Genomic DNA, 19488 nt, shown 5'->3' on the forward strand with positions numbered 1-19488 from the left:
CGCGTTACCAGTTTGTCGCGGTACTCCGTCGTGCCCTTGAGTTTATAGGGCTTTACGACGCCAGATTTACCTCTCATTCTCTTCGCATAGGCGCAGCTACGTCTGCGGCTATGGCAGGTGTGTCTGAGGATGATGTTAAAATTTTGGGGCGTTGGAAGTCTGGGGCTTACCGACGTTACATTCGGATTCCCCCAGCTATTTTCCATTGAACGCTACATGTTGTACTTTGCTCGTGTTTTGTTCCGATTTTCTTTTCATTTTTTTTGCTAGAATTGGTACCTGCCAAGCCAACTGTGTGGGTCATTGGGGACGGCTCTGTGTGCTGGTGTGCTCGGGTGACGGGGTCATCGCCCTGGGGAGAGCCTCTTAACCGGCTGACCTATATCCACTGGATGGGACGGCGAAGACTCCAGATGTTCCAGTTCTCCGATTTCCTGTTGGAAGCGTGGTCGGTAGTTCTGATCTTACCTGACGTCATCATCCTGCAGTTTGGCGCCAACGACCTCGGGCTTGTAAACAAACATTTACTGAGTATTTTAGCACGGCAGTGCATCAATTTGACCAGAGAAGCACTGCCGCATACTGTTATTTTTCATTCTGAGTTACTGCCCCGCCAAACTTACCGACATGCCCTAAAGCAGAGTTCCCTCGAGCGTACGCGACGTTTGCTGACCGCGTACGTTCATTCATTATTTCGAAACGCTCATGGGGGTGTTATTTGGCACCCCTAGATGCAGTGGTCGTCCGCGGCGTTATATCATGCGGACGAATTTCATTTGACTGACGATAGTTGTTCGTTCATTCTCGACAACTTCTACCAAGCCCTGGCGCCATATTGTTTGCCTGTTGCATCTCCCCTTAATACCACCACCTGAGGTCTATATGGGGGCGGTTATGTTGCCGACTTCATTCAGCAACAAGCCCGTTTGGCGTGAATTTCATTCCAGGATCGCAAATTGACCTCTGTTTTAAGGCACTGTATTCTTATATACGACACTTACGGGAATGTGCCCCAAAAAAAGGCCTGACCACTTCCTTTGTCGGGGGGGGGGTCACCAGATTATTAAGGGCCAAATTAAGAAAAGCCATTTCGTACTCACTAATTTCTGTCGTTTGACATAAAAAGCTGTAAGTGGTTGCTGAAAATGATCATTAGTTGCCCGTTATTCCAGCAACCCAGTGTAAGCCCAAGTCAGGCCGCACCTCGTGGAAATTGCTGTCTGATCCCAGCGTTTGATGGTTGGCCCAAAGTTATTGTATGCTGGAGTAAATCCTTGTTAATGTGTTCATGAGAGTTGGGTAATTTTGCATTCTGCCAGATGTAATTGAATTTGTATATCAAAGGCTTTGTACCGCGCAGGTACATTCCAAAATTAATTCACCGCTCCATGTGCTCTGGGCGAAAACAAATGCTGATATGATAATTGCTTTTCATACATTTTTGCTGATAGCTCTATGTATTTGCTGATATGAGTCGCTGTTCCGCGTCACCAGGCTCGGGTAGGAACAATCGCTGACAATTGCTGATTGCCATAGTACCGGTAGTTTTGCTGATATGTGTTGCTGTTCCGCGTCACCAGGCTCGGGCGGGAACAATCTCTGTAATTTTTGCTGAATAGCTAGACTTTGCCTGAAACGCAATATAAGATATACTTGCAGTTCCGCGTCACCAGCTTCGGGCGGGAACTATTTCCATATATTGCCGAGTAGCTATACTTTGATTGTGCGCAATGTAATTTTTTGCAGTTCCGCTTCACCAGCTTCTGGCGGGAACAACCTGAACTGTTTCAAGTTCAATAAACGGCTGCTCAGGCCAATCGACACAAAAGTTAGAATGCTAGTGTCCACCTGTCCCTGAGTTCAGTTCTCTGGTCCTGTGCATGCGGGGATAAATCCCGTGTATAAATTTGGCACGCGAGATAAAACCGCCGAAAATATTGTAGGTCGTCAAATTTGTTTTCAGTTGCAAAAGCGTATGATGCGTATACTCGACGATATAAATTTGGCGGCTTACAAATTTATTGAAAAACAAGCCGGAAGCGAGACCATTATACCGTCATGCACGATAAATGCTTATAAAGCCAGTCGCGAAACTGACGATTTGAACAGAATAAAATACGCTGTTAAACCGCCTTACACCGACAAAAATCGCATGTGTGTGAAAATTGCTTCTTACGCCGCGTTATTTGACCATAAAAGGCGGCCTATTGATGCTACAAATATTGAGAAATTTATAAATAAGAGATGCGATGCTCAATCATTCATTTATCCAAAAGATGTCTATTACGGAACTCACGGTACGCTTTCTTGCGGTGCCAGCGTTAGATACGTAGATTCAACGGCCTAACTGAAAGTTAGAAATGAAAAAAAAAATTTCAAATAAGTCGGCATTGCGAGCGTTGAGTGGATTTGGACGCTCTGAATCTGAACCTGAATCTGAATCTCCCATGAAATTAAAGGTGAATTAAATTTGATGCCTAAGCCATCCGCAAATTTTAAACCTCGGTTATTCTTAGGAATAACTGCGGTTATTTTTACGTCCCTTTAATTTTTTTATCACCTTTTAAATTGACGATTTGATTTCTAATTTAAACGTCTGCTCGGTTTTGGTCAAATAAAAAGTGTGATTCTCCATTTTAGTATAAACGGGTTTTTAAAAATCTTGCTCGGAAAGGTTAAACTTTATGTCGGCTTCGTTAAAATGTTTCTCTGAGACTTTAAACAGGGCTTTTACGACTTTTGCGGGTTCTTTTGTCACGTCTTGGTAGCACACGGCGATTAGAGCCTTGAGCGGTTAGCCCCTGGAAATTTACCCACTAATATTTGATTTACTTGATATTCTATCAGGTTCGCTTGCTCTGTCGTTAATTTAACGTCCAATTCTTGAAATGTCTTGCCAGTTTTCGATTTTGGGTAAGACTTTAAAAGAATTGAACGTTCAATTGACGCATGATCAAGTGGGTAGCATAGAGTATCGAGTAAACCGAATTTTCGCAGGTAAGATCTCTAGAGGCAAACCGCTACGAGCCTTAATTGCTGTGTGTTATCAAGACGTGACGAAAGAACCCGCGAAAGCCGTACAAGATCTATTTCAAGTCTCGGAGAAACATTTCAACGAAGCCGCAAATAAATTTAAACTTGCCGAACAAGATTTTTAAAACCCGTTTATTTTAAAATGGAGACTAAGACTTTTTCCTTGTGCCAAAGTCCTCAGACGTTCAAATTAAAAAACCTAATCGATCATTCCAAAGGCGATAAGGTAATCTCAGTTAAAAACGTGCTATTTGAAAGAGGTTGTAAATTGGAATCGGATAAACTCGCGTGCATTTATTGTCCTCAATTAGACACAAACTACAATTTTTACAACGGGCAATCGTTTGATCTTTTACAAGTGATTTCAACGAATCGATATTTCCGTAGCGACTTTGAAACACCTAGAAAATTGCAGCAAAGAAATATAGGCGAGTTAACTTAGATCCGAAACTGGCGGACTCTTACAAAATGAAAACGACGGATTAATTATTGAGCTAATTATTCTCCAACTCTATGTGCACAAACCACACATTGACACCACGTTTTGGATTTTGGCAAAGATTTCGATCGGCAGGTTTATTTGTTCTTGCCGATTTCCAAGCCACTTTCTATTGCCACACTTGGCAGAAATTCTGTGAGATTTTCCTGGCACACTTGCCATACTTGCCACACTTGGCAGAAACTCAGGCACACTTGCCAAAGAGATACTTGCCACACTTGGCAGAAAAAAAGGAACAAACTCGCCAAAAGCTTGCCACACTTGGCAGAAAAAGGCAAGGTTGTTAGCAGAAAGACTTGCCACGCTTGGCACATCATTCCTTGGCAAACTTGCCATGCAGACAAACCCCACCGGAACCAGTAGGTGCTTGTCCTAAAATTAATTGTCATGTGATTCTATTTATCATTTACAAATTAAGAAAATCTTACATAAAGCACGCCGTTTTTTCCACCGCTTGAATAGGCGGTTGGAGTAAGCCCTACCAGAACAAGAGGGTGCTTTACGTAGTGTTTAAGAAAAACAAAATGAAACATTACTAACAATTAACTTATAATATAAAACTTATAATCACTGCGAGACAACTTGCCTAAATCATTTATTGGTTTACTTCGGAAACTGCGTGTCGCTCCCAGGAAGTTCCTGCCAGATGCGCAACGCGCGCCCCACTGGGACGACCGCCCGGACCCCCGAGCCACCCTTTCTTATACTACCTAAGCAAGCAGACACGTGAACATTGCCAACCATTAGGCCCACTTCCCGGGAAACAATTCTATTTTTCAAAGGCAGTAATGATGTAGTCTTTTAAGTTGGCTCTAAAATATTCGTTGCCCATGTCAGATAAGTGGACGCCATCGTAACGATACAATGCGAACTCCGACCATTGGAACTGAGGGTGGTGCATGCAGCACTGACACTCCCAGTCGACTACCGAGCGAACATGCCCACCTATTGATCGCGCGGCGCTTCTCTTCCATTTTTGATGGATTAGTAGACCCAAAGTAACAGGCATGAGGTAAAATATCTGACCAAACCACCTGCGTCTCTGGGTAAGTGTCAAGACACCCTCGCATGAAAAGTGCCAGCCTTTGACGGAAACAGAAAAAAATCGGTCTCGACCAACTCGTTAGTGCCTAAGTGGACGATTAGCATGGCCAGACGAAGCCATCTTGCTGCGAGTTCCGCCATTAATTTTGTTACGTCACCATATTTCGCTCCACCCAGGCCATTCTAGCGGACGTCGTGCCTAGTCCCAAGTATGGTCTCTGCTCGACTTATGATGGAATCCCCAAGTATCCCCTGTGAACAAAGGGGAGAGGAACAAGGAATGTTCCGGTGCCATTGTTGCTGTTAAATATTAGTATTACTTGAAGTAGTGTATATGTTTGTATATTGTTATTGATTTTATTTATTCTGAATTATATCATCCAATAGATGGACAGTTCCCTATGCTATGCACGCAAGACCAGCAATTGTCTCTGTCTGATTACACGTTGGGAAAATGACACGATACCAGCGGGCGAATATAACGCTGAGCGGCCTCCGAACGCCAGCGGCCCATAGTCTTGATCTGGTCAAGGGGAAACCCAACCCGAATGCGGTTGACGCCGCTCCGATGCGAAAGGAGTGGGAGCGAAAGTGGGTGTCTTCAAGCTCCAAAAAACAAAGAACTTTTTTCAAAGTGGCATTAAATTGATACTATGTCAGTGGCTCGCCCCCGAAGTAGCAGAAGAAGGCGCCGGGCGACGTGGGGCGAATCCGTGAGAAGTTTGTCAGCGCGCGGACCGGGCAGACACTTTCATCAACTGAGCGCACCAAGCGAATAACTTGAGGAGGGCCAGTTTGATTAGCTTTCGTGCCTCGAAGGGAAATGAACACTGCTGCATTGTCATCGTCTGCCTCCTGAATATATACGTCAGACACACGGAGGAGTGATTGTTGGATGTCAGACTTGGTAACTGCAGCGAACTCGCTTAGGCGCATAAACCCAAAGAATTCGCATAACATGGCAGCCCGGAAAGCGCAGCTTCATAGCTTGTGTGACACACCTACGGGAGTGCGTTAATGATATAGGTCAATAACGGTAAGGTCATTGGCCACCGTTCATCGCCGCCCGGTTTATCCCGGCAACAACCTGTCAATAATTTCGCCACCAGAAAATCCTGCGTGGGATCGGGCCAACCTTGAAGCTTATGAAAATAGCCCACCGCCAATACATAAGTAGCTATAGTTGACCGGCAGCAAGACGCTGGAGCGACAGCCATGCTATAAACTGCCGACAGTGATGTAGTCGAGTACTTTTTGAGAACCAAGTTCTCTACCAAATATTTAACTAGTTAGAAGGGAACAAAGCTGAAGTACATCAGCATTTGATGGTGCATGCATAAAGGTGAGATTACAAAGCAACATAATGACTTCAGACCATCACTGTTTGATTAAAATTAACTTTTTAGGACAAAAGTACTCGGAAAGTACTCGGCCGAGTACTTTCAGAGTACTTTTCTCCTCCAAACTTAAATTTTACACAACTGGGAGTGTCTGAAGTCTAACATTTATTTTGTAATCTACCTTTGCACATTTACCATCAAATGCCTGTGCACTCTGGCTTTATTCCCTCTTACCCAGTTCAGTATTTTGCAGGGAACGTTGATACTCGGAAAGTACTCGACTACAACACTGACTGCCGAACATCGTTACTGGAAGCAAATCTAGTTTATTAGGTCGTTGGTCCATAAATGAGCAAAACGAACGCCAACCCGTCTGGTATGTAATATAAACCGGTGCACCTCACCTTCTATTACACCCGGAGGAGGTCGGGGACCGGCGTCATTGCTATGTCTGCCTGTGGGGCCAGGGCCCGGAAGCGATGCACCTGGAAACGTAAGAGGGAATCGGCTATTTCATTGTGTACCCTGGGATATGCAGCCGTATCAAATGACGCATAATGAACTACACACTCTTCTTTATCAATAAACTCATTCACAGACTCGCCTAGTGGATAGGAGAGATGGTGAATAAGGCAAAACGAGCCCTGTCGCTGCTTTGGCACGAGACCAACAGGTGAACACTGAAGATTTGGAAACGGCCGGTCCGAGAAGGGTGCAGCTATGGACGTACCGGCACGAGGCCCACCGGCAACCTGTTGGGGAGTTGAAGGGAAAACAGACACGTTTATTGTACTGTTGGGTCCGAGCGACTGTCGCAGCGCAGAAGGTAAAGTACCAACGGCTGCAACAGTAATCCACAACTCCATGCCGATGGTAGCCCAAGAACGAGAAGGGTTTACTTCCATACGCAAACGGAACTGTTCGTCATAATTGCGCCAGCCTAGGCCGGGGAATTGCGCGGCGGCAGTGCAGATACTTTTGGTATACTTCAATTAATCGAATATGCGGCTGGGGTGACGCACCGCGTATAAATGGCCATAAACACATGAAAGGCACTGAGCCATTTATCAACGGACTCAATTTTACGCGGGTGAGTAGTCGCTGGCTTAAAAACTACAAGGCCTTGTTCGACAGCTAAGGTCAGCTCAGAAGCGTGTCCGGCGGACCCCAGCGCTTTAGCAGCGTTGTCAGGATATAGCACTGCCATGTCCACATATTTTCCGTTCCAAATCTTCTCTTTGGTTGACTGCGGAACATGAATATCAAGGGGAGCCCCTTCTCCCATGGCAAGCAGCGGGACAGGTCTATTGCTTCCGAAATCGCTAGGAGTAGCGGGCGGGGCTAGAATTAAGAGAATTGTTGCCCATCGCCCACGTTGTAAAAGGGGAGTTGCTTAAACCTGTACTTGAGATCTGACGAGCCTGGGCGTGAATAATTGCCACGTTATTGGTTCCGATATGAGGCTGGCCTGGGCCAAAAGCCGGGTTTAGAGCAAGTCCTACAGCTGGGGAATTCCCAGCATTGTCCTGGTGTGTTGTTGCGTCAGGTTGCAGTCCTAATGCAACTGAACTGAACTCACCACACGAAGAGGTGAATGTTCCGGGCATTCCGCTTCTGGCGGAACCTGCGCTGAGACTCCCGGCCTGCCCGCTCGTCACTAGGGTACCGTTTGGGGCACGTCGCCGCACCGGTCTCCTCTGCCGTCGGTCTGCCGAGTGATGTGCTGGCCTGAGCCGTTTCGACCGTAGTGGTGTAGTGTGCTGATTTTATCCGAGCTGAAAAAGTTTAACGAAATGAAAGAAAAAATCCGCTCAAATACGACGATAAAATTGAAAAAAAGTAAATCGACGAGTAAAGAAGAAAAAGAATACATCTTGAAAATAAAGAAGAACTTGAACGACAAGTCAATGAAAGAGCGGAAGTGCTAGCCAATGAAAGGGCGGCAGTTCTAAAAAAGATCTTATGAAAAAACTTGGTGAGTAAGTTTAATCAAGTCTGTCCAATACCAAGAACAGCCACCTACTTACCAAGACGTAAACCCACCGCACCTCCTTTTAAAGCGTAGTATATAAACGCGTATAAACTAAATGGGAGCCAACTTTAGTCAATTATCGATCGTCATAAAAAACGACAACTGGGTTTCAGCCGAGTTTCCCAATTTAACCCACGCGTATAGATTACTGAAAGTAATGACGGACGAAGTGGTCAACCATTGGGCAAGCGAACCGATTTCTTTCTACCAAAATCAATTTAATTTTGCTGTGTACTGCGAGGCGACTGCATGCGGGTGGGTTTTGATCTACTCTCTGATCCCAATCCATACGTCTCGGCTTTATTCAATTTTCACACATATTACACCGTGCGAAAAATATTCTACGACTGCGTGATGCCCATTCCGAGTGACGATGTATTTGATGCGTTGCACAATAATTACGATCAAATACAATTTATAGACACTTGCCTATTGTACGAAGTCGATCCGAGTAAATCGTACAAACAAACGCGGGACAAGGTATCAAACGGATTAGGCACAGCTTAATATTACGACTACGGTTACATACCAGTGCCCGGTAAAAATTACGATCCGCACGATTTACGCAAATACGCGGGCTCTACTTTTATGGGCTTTGGCTGGGCAGATCCGCCAAAAGGTTCGGGTCACGCGAGTACTTATACAGTCACTTGGATTTCGCAATCAGACGCGGTCACTCTGGCTTGGTGGGATTTTATTCCTAAAAAGTCTAACTTGTCAGACGTAAGCGCTACAAAAGTAAACGAATCGACCCGATCTTACGTATACGCGTTATTGGGCGCCCAAGCTCAGACCAAGACCAGCGTTTTAGCCCCGGCACCAGATTAGACGCGCAAAAACAGTTTATTATTATGGTGGAATCTCTAATAAATTCGGAGCCCGATCTCGAACAATCGATAAACCCATTCCAAGATTCGTTGCAATACGCAAAAACGCCATTAAATTTTGTAGCCGCACCGGGGTTATACCTGGTACCTTCCGACATGGATTTACACATCGGTACGTTTGAAGGGTACAACAAAAATTATACAAATCGCGACTAAAGACATGCAGACTGGTTAAATTCCAAGTTTAAATTCTGGTGGAGTTTTAGAGGTCGCCGATTTTGACGACGAAGTACCAGAAAAAGAACCAACAAGTTTACCTGAGCCAATTTCAACAGTAAAGCCAATTTTACCACCTAGCCACGAAAAGAAAGTGTTAGACGCGCATAAGGAAGAAAAACTGTCTTTAACTATAGGAGTCATTGCCGTTGGTGGTCTCGGTTTTATGTTGTATAAAGTATTAACTTAGAAAAATAAAAGGCAGAAAAATACCGCTTCTGTTTTCGATTGAAAACAGAAGCGTAATTTTTTTTGCCAAAGATTATTTATTAACCCGCTTAGATCCTCTGCACATAAGTCAAAATCAAAACGCCAACACCTACAAACAGAGTCCACACGTGTCCCGCGACCCGACCGACTGCCTCACTCGCCACGCTTAATATCCACCCTAAAGTACTGCCAATTATCCCCGGCAATGCCGCTAGCGCTTTCGACCCGAGTTTCTTCAATACATTTGCCAAATTCCATAATTGGCGTTTGATCCAATCGACGGTTCCACCTTTTGATGGGGGAGTCGGTTTTGGCCCCGGTTCAGGTGCTGGTTCAGGTTCAGGTGCTGGCGCTCCCGCGGCCTTTACGCTGGCGGCCACGCTCGCTATGATTGTACTAACGGCCAAACCGAAAGCCGTTAAAATGCTTATGATTTTAACGCCCTGTTCTCGAAATAAAATTCTAATTCTTTCGCCTAATGTCAAATCGGAATTCATGATAGCCGAAATTGTTTCTTTAATTCGATTAATTTGCGTGCGAAGGGTGTCGGTGTTTCTATAGATAACTTCTATTCGACCTTTTCTCTCAATTTGTGGATCGTCTAATTGCCCCGAGAGTTCTGCTCTTTCCGCGTCTGTCGTCGCTTCCTCCAATTCATTTTTCACCTGTTGAATTTTATCGACTAGTTGGTCTAACTTGCTTTGATTCAAAATTAATTCCCCTTTAACCGTCAGTAACGACTCATCCAAGGCGGGGAGCTCGCGATAGTTTAATCCCTCTGTTTGTGCTCGCTTACTTTCTCCTAAGAAATCCGTTTGCGTTTGTTTATCACTCGTAAGCTCTTCAACGATTTCACTCACTCGATCCCCAGCTGCAGGTAATTCCTTTAGCTCGATTTTTTCTAGTTGAATCGTTTTTAAACTCTGATTCACCCGTTCTATTTTTTTTTTTGCCATAGTCTTGAAATCTTAAAGTATCTCTCATGAAACCCGTCCTCGAATACCGGCATCTTTTGCGTGTTCGGCGATCGTCTCTAAATTTATCAATTGGCCTGGACTCTTTTTACTCGTTAGTAAAACTTCCAACGTTGCCCACCTTTCCGCGCCTTTGAAAAATAGCCCTTTATTTGGCCGGTATTCAAATAAATCGTAATTAGGTCTACTTGGTACGTCGGTTCTACCCATTTCAAGATAATTTTCGTAGAAGTTGTCTACCATCGGATCGGTTATAAATTTATGCGTATTGAGCCTAACTCGGGCCTAGGGTTTAGGGTCAGTTTCGGTTTAACCGTTCCGCGAGTATCGAGTTGGCTGCTGATTTCTACGGTACTTAAAGAGAAGTCATCGTCATACATTAAATTAGAGTCCCCCTATTTTCCAGGGGTATTTCTTCGGGATCAAATCCGCCTTAAGCCATTTTTATAATAAACCGGTTTTTATTTTAAGTGCTGGGCAAACTCGTGGGCAATATACCTTGTGACACGAACAAGCCCTGCGTAGCTAAGGCGCTGCTAGACAACGCGGTTAATTTTAACGCGTCTTCGACGGATAATTTATTTAAATTGGGTGGTTTAATTTTAAATAGCTTATTCGATAGCATGGCGTATCCTATGGAAATTAAACTGACTACTGCGCCGTGGCAAATCGTATTCACGACCCCGTTTACTTCTATTGCTTTTGCGTTACTCATTCTTAAAATAAAGTAATTTTAAATTTATTCCATGTCTAAAACTTTGGTAGTTTGAATTTTTGGTGTCGTTTGTAAAGGCGGTGTTTTCGTGGGCGTTGACTTATTTTTCAAAATTAAAAAGACGGCGAACATGCCAATAGCCAAGCCGCCCAATATCAAATTTCAAATAATTTATTGGCTTTCCGCAAGTCATGCAGAGCAATTCCCTAAAACCAGATTCACTGACTGAACTGAAGGCGATTTTTTCGTCCTTTGTTTTTGGTTCGTTTTGAATTGGGCACTGACACCGTGATTCTTTAGTCTTACCAATAAGCTTTTCGCAAATCCAGCAGCGATAGCAATTTTCCTAATTTTTTTTGTAACTCGCGCGACCAAATAATTAGCTTAGGATTTTCAAATGTTTCGTTAATTTTCTTCAGTAAAAATCCTAAGCTAATTATTTGGTCGCGCGAGTTACAAAAAATGCTAGGCGTTGAAATCGGCTTGACGTTTGGTTTCGGTAAATTGTTGGGTCTAGTTGTTTTTCTTCTACTTGATCGTCAAAATCGGTGACCTCTGAAACAACACCAGAATTTAAACTCGGCACATAGCCTGTCCTCATATCTGCAGTCGCAATTTGGACATTATTGTTGTAACCTTCAAACGTACCGATGCGTAAATCCATGTCGGAAGGTACCAGATATAACCCCGGCGCGACTACAAAGTTTAAAAGCGTTTTTGCGTATTGCAACGAATCTTGAAATTGGTTAATCGATTGTTCGAGAACGGGGGCTGAATTTATTAGAGATTCCACAATTGTAATAAATTGTTGTTGTGCGTCTAATCCGGTGCCGAGGGCTGAAACACTGGTCTTTGTTTGTGCTTGGGCTCCCAATAATGGGTAGACATAAGCTCGAATCGATTCGTTTACTTTTGTAATCCCCACGGGTGTAGGGAATAAAATCCCACCAGGCTAGATCGACCGCGTCTGACTGTGAAATCCAAGTGACCGTTTAAGTACTCGCGTGACCCGAGCCTTTGGGCGGATCAGCCCAGCCAAAGCCCATGTAAGTAGATCCCGCGTATTTGCCATTGGTGACGTGTAAGTCGTGCGCATCATAATATTTATTAGGGACGGGTATGTAACCGTTGTCATAATAATAATAAGCAGTTCCTAATCCATTTGATAATTTATCGCGAGTTTGTTTAAAAGACATATTGAAATCGACGTTATACAGTTGGAAGATATCTGTAAACTTGCGATGATCGTAATTATTGTGCAGGGCGTCAAATATGTCGTCACTCGGAATGGGCATCACGCAGTCGTAAAATATTTTTCTCACCGTGTAATAAACGTGGAAATTAAATAAGGCAGACACGTACGTATGGATCGGGGTCATATAACAAGTCAAAACCCAGCCCGCAAGCCGCTGTTGCGCAATAACCGCAAAATTAAATTGATTTTGATAAAATGATATCGGTTCAGTTACCAGCGATTAACGGCTTCGACCGTGGTGACTTTTGGTAATTTATAGCGTGCGTTAAATTGGGAAACTCGGCTGAAAACCAGTTGTCTTTATTGACTACAATCGCTGAATGACTAAAGTTGTTACCCATCTTTTAAAATAAAGATGGTTTTAAAAAGCACAGGCGCTGTGGGTCTCACTTCATGGTAAGCGGGTGGCTGTCCCTGATATTGAGCAGACTTGGTTAAAATTATTCGCAAAGTTTTTTCATAAAATCTTTTTTAAAAACTGCCGCTCTTTCATTAGCGAGTGCTTCTGCAAAGAATTCTTCTTTACTCGTCGATTTAATTCCTTGAAATTTTGTTGACGTATATGATCTAATCTTTTCCTCCATTTCGTTAAACTTTTTCAGCTCGGATAAAGTCAGTACGAATTTTCCTTGGGATATATCATCGTCCTCGATCGCGTGACAGACGTATTCCTCGATGGTGTTTAATTTAGCGTTCTGATTTGGTCGTGTTTTTTAATTTTGTGGGACAGCCTGCGACTGGCGTACTTTAGCAAAGCGTAGGCACCAAACGCGCCGATAGCAATGCCTTCCATAACAAGTCCTACGGGGCCGGTAATGGCTCCCAAAATGGCGGGAATTCCTATAGCTGCCGAAGTCGCGCCTATCGCTTCTACGCCGTACTCTACGTAACCGAGCGCGGTTAAAAGTCGTTTGATCTTTTTGTACCTAACTTCGCGTGCGTCGCGTTCTCTTTGAATCTGCGATTTGATTTCTTCGATCTTTTTAAGTCTGTAGTTTAATTCTAGGTGCTTAGTCAAATCTGGATATACGCTATCTTTTTATTATATACGTGTTTTAAAAAATGTCTAACTCGATTAAAATTTTGCCGATGTTATTCAAGAGCTCACCTCGCTTGTTTTTAACAGAAAAAGTCAATTCACGGATGTTTCTGTCTATTAACTTTTTAGGCGTTTTACACGTCTCGGGTGTTGAGTTGCAAGGCTCGGTAGCTATCACGTCTAGCAAGTCTAAAGACTGCCCGTTATAAAAGTTGTCAAATGTGTTTAACTGTTTGCAATGAATAAACGCGAGTTTCAAGGGATTCGAATCATACTTGCCTTCATAAATAACGGTTGGGTAAAAGTTTGATTTTGGGTAAGTTTAATAGCTTAGACACTTCTTTATTTAGCGCAACTTGAGGTTGGGGTCCGTAATGCCCAAAGTCACCCTTTTAGATTGTGAGTGAACCTTAAAAGACACGCAAGGGATCAAGTTTAACAAAAAGTCAAACCAGTCCATGTTATAATAACCGGGAGACACCACGATGCTTCCTCTTTGATCCTCGGGTAATGGTTGAGATGAGCGTCGAGGATGAAGTCTATCGTATATAGGATCTGTTAGCCCCGTCAAAAAAGTCTTTTAGTTATTTCTATTCTGGGTATTGTGGGTTGTACGGGGGGAGTTTCTTATAGGTCGAGTTGGGGGATTCCCTTCATAAATTTCATCTAAAGCTTGTATCTGCCCCTCGAGCAATGGAACTGATTTGACTTTTTTATTGTCGATATCATAAGCTAAACGAGCCCGCATTTCTAATGGTTGTCTTTGGTTTAACTGCGCTTCTAAAGTTGTGATTTCTTGATTTAGCTGCTCAATTTCATCAGCGATGATTCTAATTTCTTCTGCTAAAGTGCCTCTTTTATTTGCTTAGATCAATCTGGTTTTAGCTGTTTTCACTAATTCTGAATTGGGAGATACGTCCCTTCTTTCCTCTGAAAGTATTCCAAGCGGTCTTTCGCCACTGAACCCCGCAGGCCTACCGTCCAAGTTTATATCCCACTCGATTTCAGTAGCGTTTGTTACGTTAAAATAACCAGGTTCGCTTCGTTTTTTGTAAACAAAACGCTGGTTTTATTTACCGCCCACGTTTTCCACTTCATCTGAATAAATCTGAGCTGTTACTAATCCGCAATCACGGCATGCGAATTTATATTCTCTTATTATTTTGTTGTCGTGTGGACATGTGTTTTTTGGTAGCGGCAGCCTATTAACATTTATACCAGTTAATTCATAAATCTCTTGGTCTGTCATGGTTTTTATTAATAGTGACGTAAAAAAACCTCAGTTATTCCTAGGACTAACTGAGGTTAAATTAATTCGTAAGTTAATTATTCAAATTTAATCCACCTTCAATTTCAAGGGGGATTCAGATTTAGATCCAGATTTAAATTCAGAACGTCCAAATCTGCTAAATGCTTGCAATGCCGACTTATTTGAAATTAGTTTCTAATTTTCAACATAGCCGCCGACACTTTATACCTAACACTGGCGCCGCAAGAAAGCAAACCGTGAGTTCCGTAATAGACATCTTTTGGGCAGATAAATGATTCCGCGTTACATCTCTTATTGATAAATTTCTCGATATTTGTCGAGTCAATGGGCCGCTTTCGGTGATCAAATAGGGAAGCAAAGGGGTCCACTTTAACGTACATTCGATGCTTGTCCGGTAAGGCTGTTTAACGACGTATTCTATTTTATTAAGGTCATCAATATTGTAACCTCTTAAACTACACAAAAAACGCAAGTGTGAACACACTGATGAAAAACTTGGCCCGTGGAAACAGCTCTCTCCAGAACTTGAACTTGAACTGTTTATTCGCTTCCCTTAATGATTGCAGCCCATTCCAAGTCCCAAGTCAGCGGTTCGCTACAATCGATAGAGAAAATAGAAGTAAACCTTATGTAGCAATACATGTACATAAACCTTAGTCAAAATCCATTATGATGAAATAAAGAAACGGTTGAGTACACAATCCTATGAATAAATTTACCCTTACTATGTGCCCCCATAAACTCTTACTGTGTAAATGCCAAATGACGAGCAGTAGGGTAATCCATGAACCCAGTAATAACGGCCCTTCATAATTTACTAGCGTTACAACGTCCCATTATTCCAGCCAAATTAACCCTTATTCCCCAGATGACCCTTAAGCTCATTTTAATATCCCTTTATGACACATAATATGGGAGAATTCCTTTGTCTTACCAACTGTTGCATTCCTGGGGGTTTACTTAATGAAAGGAAAGATGTCGCTCATGTACGTAGCCGATCATCGAGTGGAAGAAGCGAACGGTGCATTTCACTAATCACCCGAAAGAGGGCGCTATAACAGTTTTACGACTGGCTTTGCAGGCATTTATGGTATTAGACGGGAGATTAGACCCAGTGTCAGCTTGAGATTCGATAAACAGGTCAACAGCTAAATTTATGTGATCGAATATGCCCGCGGTAGGTTGTGGTATTTGATAGCAAATCTGTCGCCCTACTAAATTTTCCGGCGTTTTATCTCGCGTGCCGTATTTATAAAGGGGGTTTTATGCCGTAACAGGGTTCGATCGTCATAATCAATAGGCGTTTATTTTGGCCGTTGTGTTGGTAAAAAATAGGTGAGCTGCAATGTTGGCCGTCTTTAATCACGGATTTTAAATGATTAAATTATTCGGATCAAAGGGCCCATAAGCGACGTTGGGATCGCAGTTGTCGGCATTCAGGCGCTCGTGGTCATCTGAAACGATATATACTTGGGTTGACATGGTTCTGATTTTTCTGGCTTTGCCAGAAATTTTTTTTTTTTCATTTTTATTTGGCCGCGTCTATTAACTCGGGTGGGATTTCTACTTTAATTAAATTTTCAACATTCACGTCGTATTCAATTATTAACCCAATTTCGTATAAATCAGAGTCGACTTTTGTCGCTGAATCAGGCATTGAATCGTTTTCTCGCGCGTGCCGCAGCTTTTCATGCTTGCCGTTTACGAGCACTGAGTGCTCCATTCCTTCCCACTCGCTACAATTTATGCAGCAGTTGCAAGCGGTGAAACCAAAACACTCTATACAATTGCTGCACTCGTAACAGTCTTCGCAACTCTCCAAGGCCTTTGAATTTTGGCAGTTGTATGAATTAAAACAAGCCACGCAATTTATACATCTACCGCAGTCGTCACAAGTGGAGTAATCATTACATCTGGTGCAGTCGTTAAATTGGTGACAATCGTGGCACTCTTTACAGTCGGTTCATTCAAATAAACGGTTGGAATTTAAACAGCGCAGACAATCGAACGAATCTATCAAGTCAATTGAATTTCTCGTGTCTTTGCAAAAATAACAATTCACGTTTGTTTTATGGTTTATCATTTCCTCTTATATAGTTTCTATTTATTTTTCATTTTTTTAAGCGGCGCATAAATCATCGGGAATGAATATTTCATTCGGCTTGTAAACGTCTTTGACAGTCTTAGTCTTTCTCACAAAACAAACGCGGTGCCTTTGGTTTTGCACGTCTAGCTTTGCCTGCGCAATTAAATCTCGTTGCGACTCGTAGCTATTGACGATTAACCACGTCGCGTGAGCGGCAACTAATTTAGCGTATTCAAATTTAGTGTCTAAAGTTAGAGTCATTTGATTTTATAAAATTGTTGAAATTTTTTTAAGTTTTTCTCGGCGCTTCCAGACAAGAGCTTTTTTTCCTGCGGTGGAAAGTCCCGTGGGATTATTCCCAGTTTGTGTGTGTGTTTGGGGAAGTCGGGCCAGTTGGGTCACGAGTTTTTTGGGGGAGTCCCTTTTTTGAGTCACGAGTGCTGGTTTGGAAAGTCCCTACTGATCTGGGAAGTGGGAAAAGGGTGCTGATCTCAAACCGGCTCGTCTCTACGACTAATGTGGCTTAATTTCACGAGTGTTTATTTAATCCTTTCTCGCGTAAGGTAAGCCTAATTTTGATTAATGTATTCAGCCCCATTTAAGTACTATTATTAGCAGTAATGATGAGATTGAATGGCAATAAGAATGTTATTCCCTGGAAGCAATGAACATGATTAAAAATGAAACACCTTTACAATACATTCCTGGATAGGAGACACATTTGCACTCTACCTGCATGGTATCACTTACATCATTACGCCAAGCCATTTAGGGACCGGTGGTCTTGGTTTCAAGACGTTAGTGCTTGATAGCGGACACCGTGCATAGTGTGCCCCCTAACGACTCATAATTAAACTGTGCGCCAGCTCGCACTAACATCGAATCTTGCAGCAGCGTTTTGACTTGTTTTTATTTTTCCCTCGGCTTTCCAAGGAAACCAATCAGCACTCGCTAAATTGCATGCATAATAAATTCCGATGACCTGAATAATACACCATGGGAAGGTCACATGCATCATGTCTGTCTGCAGGTATGCGTCAACACAGACGTTCGTACGTATGGAGTTAGCACGGAGTAGGCCTAGGCTAAGTCATGACAGAGGATGCTGTTGTTGATGACCATAATCATGTGTAGTCTGTATGCCCTCCCCAGCTAACTACAACGTCCTTAGAGACCATGTAGACTTTGTCCTTCGAGGACGGAGTACCCATAATGCTAGTTGGTTGTCGTTCTTGCTGCACGTGTAGGTGTTTTAGGTGTTGCTGTGTTAGTAATTTGGCCTCATCAGGCCCAGCATGCTCATTGTGAGTTGCAAAAAAAAAAGGGGAACATATTTCTTGCGTGGTGTCAGACATTAGACAACGATTTTGTTTTCCCAATTCTGCCACAGGTATTGCAAACATGATGCGATGCAGCACAACTGTAGTCATTTCATTTAATATCATTTGTATCCAACATAGTTTATTGGAATACATTGAAATTCGTTGTGGTTTTGCGAGCGTTAAAAACTTGATAATCAAAATATATGTACAAAACAATAATAAACGACATTACAAAAATTCACACTAGAATTACAACAAATAATTTCAGACAGCATATAAGGTAAAATAACAATTGATTATTAGATAAAATGGGATTAAGATAACAATAAAATCTGACGGATCACTGATTAGGACTTTGATTGCACCTTTACATGTATATTCAATAAGCAAACTGCACTTGAATAAAAACTGTTCAAGGTTCGAGTCGAATCTGTGCGAATTGATCTGTAACGTTTATCTTATCTCATCCGCTGAAATAAGTCATTCGCAGGATGGAATCCATCTGAGACAATTGACATGCACTTCTTTAAGACCCTTGCCTCATAAAATTCTTCCATTGCAGGTAGTTTACACCCAATTATAATGCTAGCGGTTTTAACAACCTGATTGAGGCGTTTCCGGTCTTCCACTGTGGTGTTCCCATACCAGACAGCGATTGAGAATGTCGGGACACTCTCAACCACTACCCGATAGAACTTCACCAGCAGACCTTGGCTGACCCAGAAACTCCTCAGTCTTCTGAGACAAAACAGTCTCCAACGATATCTTTTAGAAGAGAGGCAATTTCATGTCTGGTATGGAGTGTAAAGTATGTCTTGCATGTCATTAATCCCTTCCTACAAACCAGACAGTATCGACAGGGTACTTGCTCGCGTAAAGCCGCCATGTTGTTTGAACTTCGAACTACATGTACATAATTATAATACCAAGGCTGTCTACGGATTGGACCCCACCACTATCGCGATCCCCTAGACCGCCCCATCAACACGAAGAAGGTGCAGGCCATTCTTGAAATGCCCACATCCACTATTAAACCTGACCGAAATACAATGCCTGCAGGGCAGTGTCGACTGCTTGGCAAGATTTCTGCCCATGCTCTCAGATGCTTTTGAACTGCTGAGAAGACTGGCTTGCAAAGACGTTGATTGACAGTGAACAAAGGAACAAGAACTTTTGACGAAAGCACCTGTCCTTACATACTACTCACCTGATAAGCCTCTCACCATACAGTGTGATGCCAGCAAAGCAGGTCTAGGAGCGACACTCGACGAGAGTGAAGGAGAGACGAGAGGAAGGTCAACCACTGTCATATGCCAGTCGAACCCTGCACCTACGGAACAGCAGTATGCCCAAATTGAAAACGAAGCCTTAGCAGTAGTCTTTGCATTAGAACGCTTCCATCAATCCACCTTTGGACAGAGTCATAGAACGGAGTGACCATAAACCATTGGAGGCCATAGTCAAGAAACCCCTCCACCGAGCACCAAGATGCCCTAAAGGCATGTTGATGAGAATGTTGCACTATGATGTGGATATCAAATGGGTAAAGGGACGAGACATGCATTT

At 43.0% G+C, this 19488-nt stretch overlaps 1 protein-coding gene across 1 annotated transcript in view; it reads right to left on the reverse strand.

Moving 5' to 3' along the window:
* Window positions 1-19488, reverse strand: part of LOC147798012 (uncharacterized) — a 30354-nt gene that overhangs the window by 5461 nt on the left and 5405 nt on the right. Inside the window, exons 2-5 of the mRNA XM_087141470.1 lie at window positions 19130-19252; window positions 7496-7691; window positions 6521-6668; window positions 6321-6401 (exon numbers count right to left, since the gene is read on the reverse strand). Coding sequence (XP_086997596.1) covers window positions 6635-6668; window positions 7496-7691; window positions 19130-19232 — 333 coding nt within the window. The 5' untranslated portion in view covers window positions 19233-19252 and the 3' untranslated portion in view covers window positions 6321-6401; window positions 6521-6634. The remainder of the gene's footprint in view (window positions 1-6320; window positions 6402-6520; window positions 6669-7495; window positions 7692-19129; window positions 19253-19488) is intronic.

The sequence above is a fragment of the Acanthaster planci genome, linkage group LG09 (assembly GCF_054643075.1).
Source record: "Acanthaster planci isolate LZ-2023a linkage group LG09, COTS_SCS, whole genome shotgun sequence".
Taxonomy (NCBI): domain Eukaryota; kingdom Metazoa; phylum Echinodermata; class Asteroidea; order Valvatida; family Acanthasteridae; genus Acanthaster; species Acanthaster planci.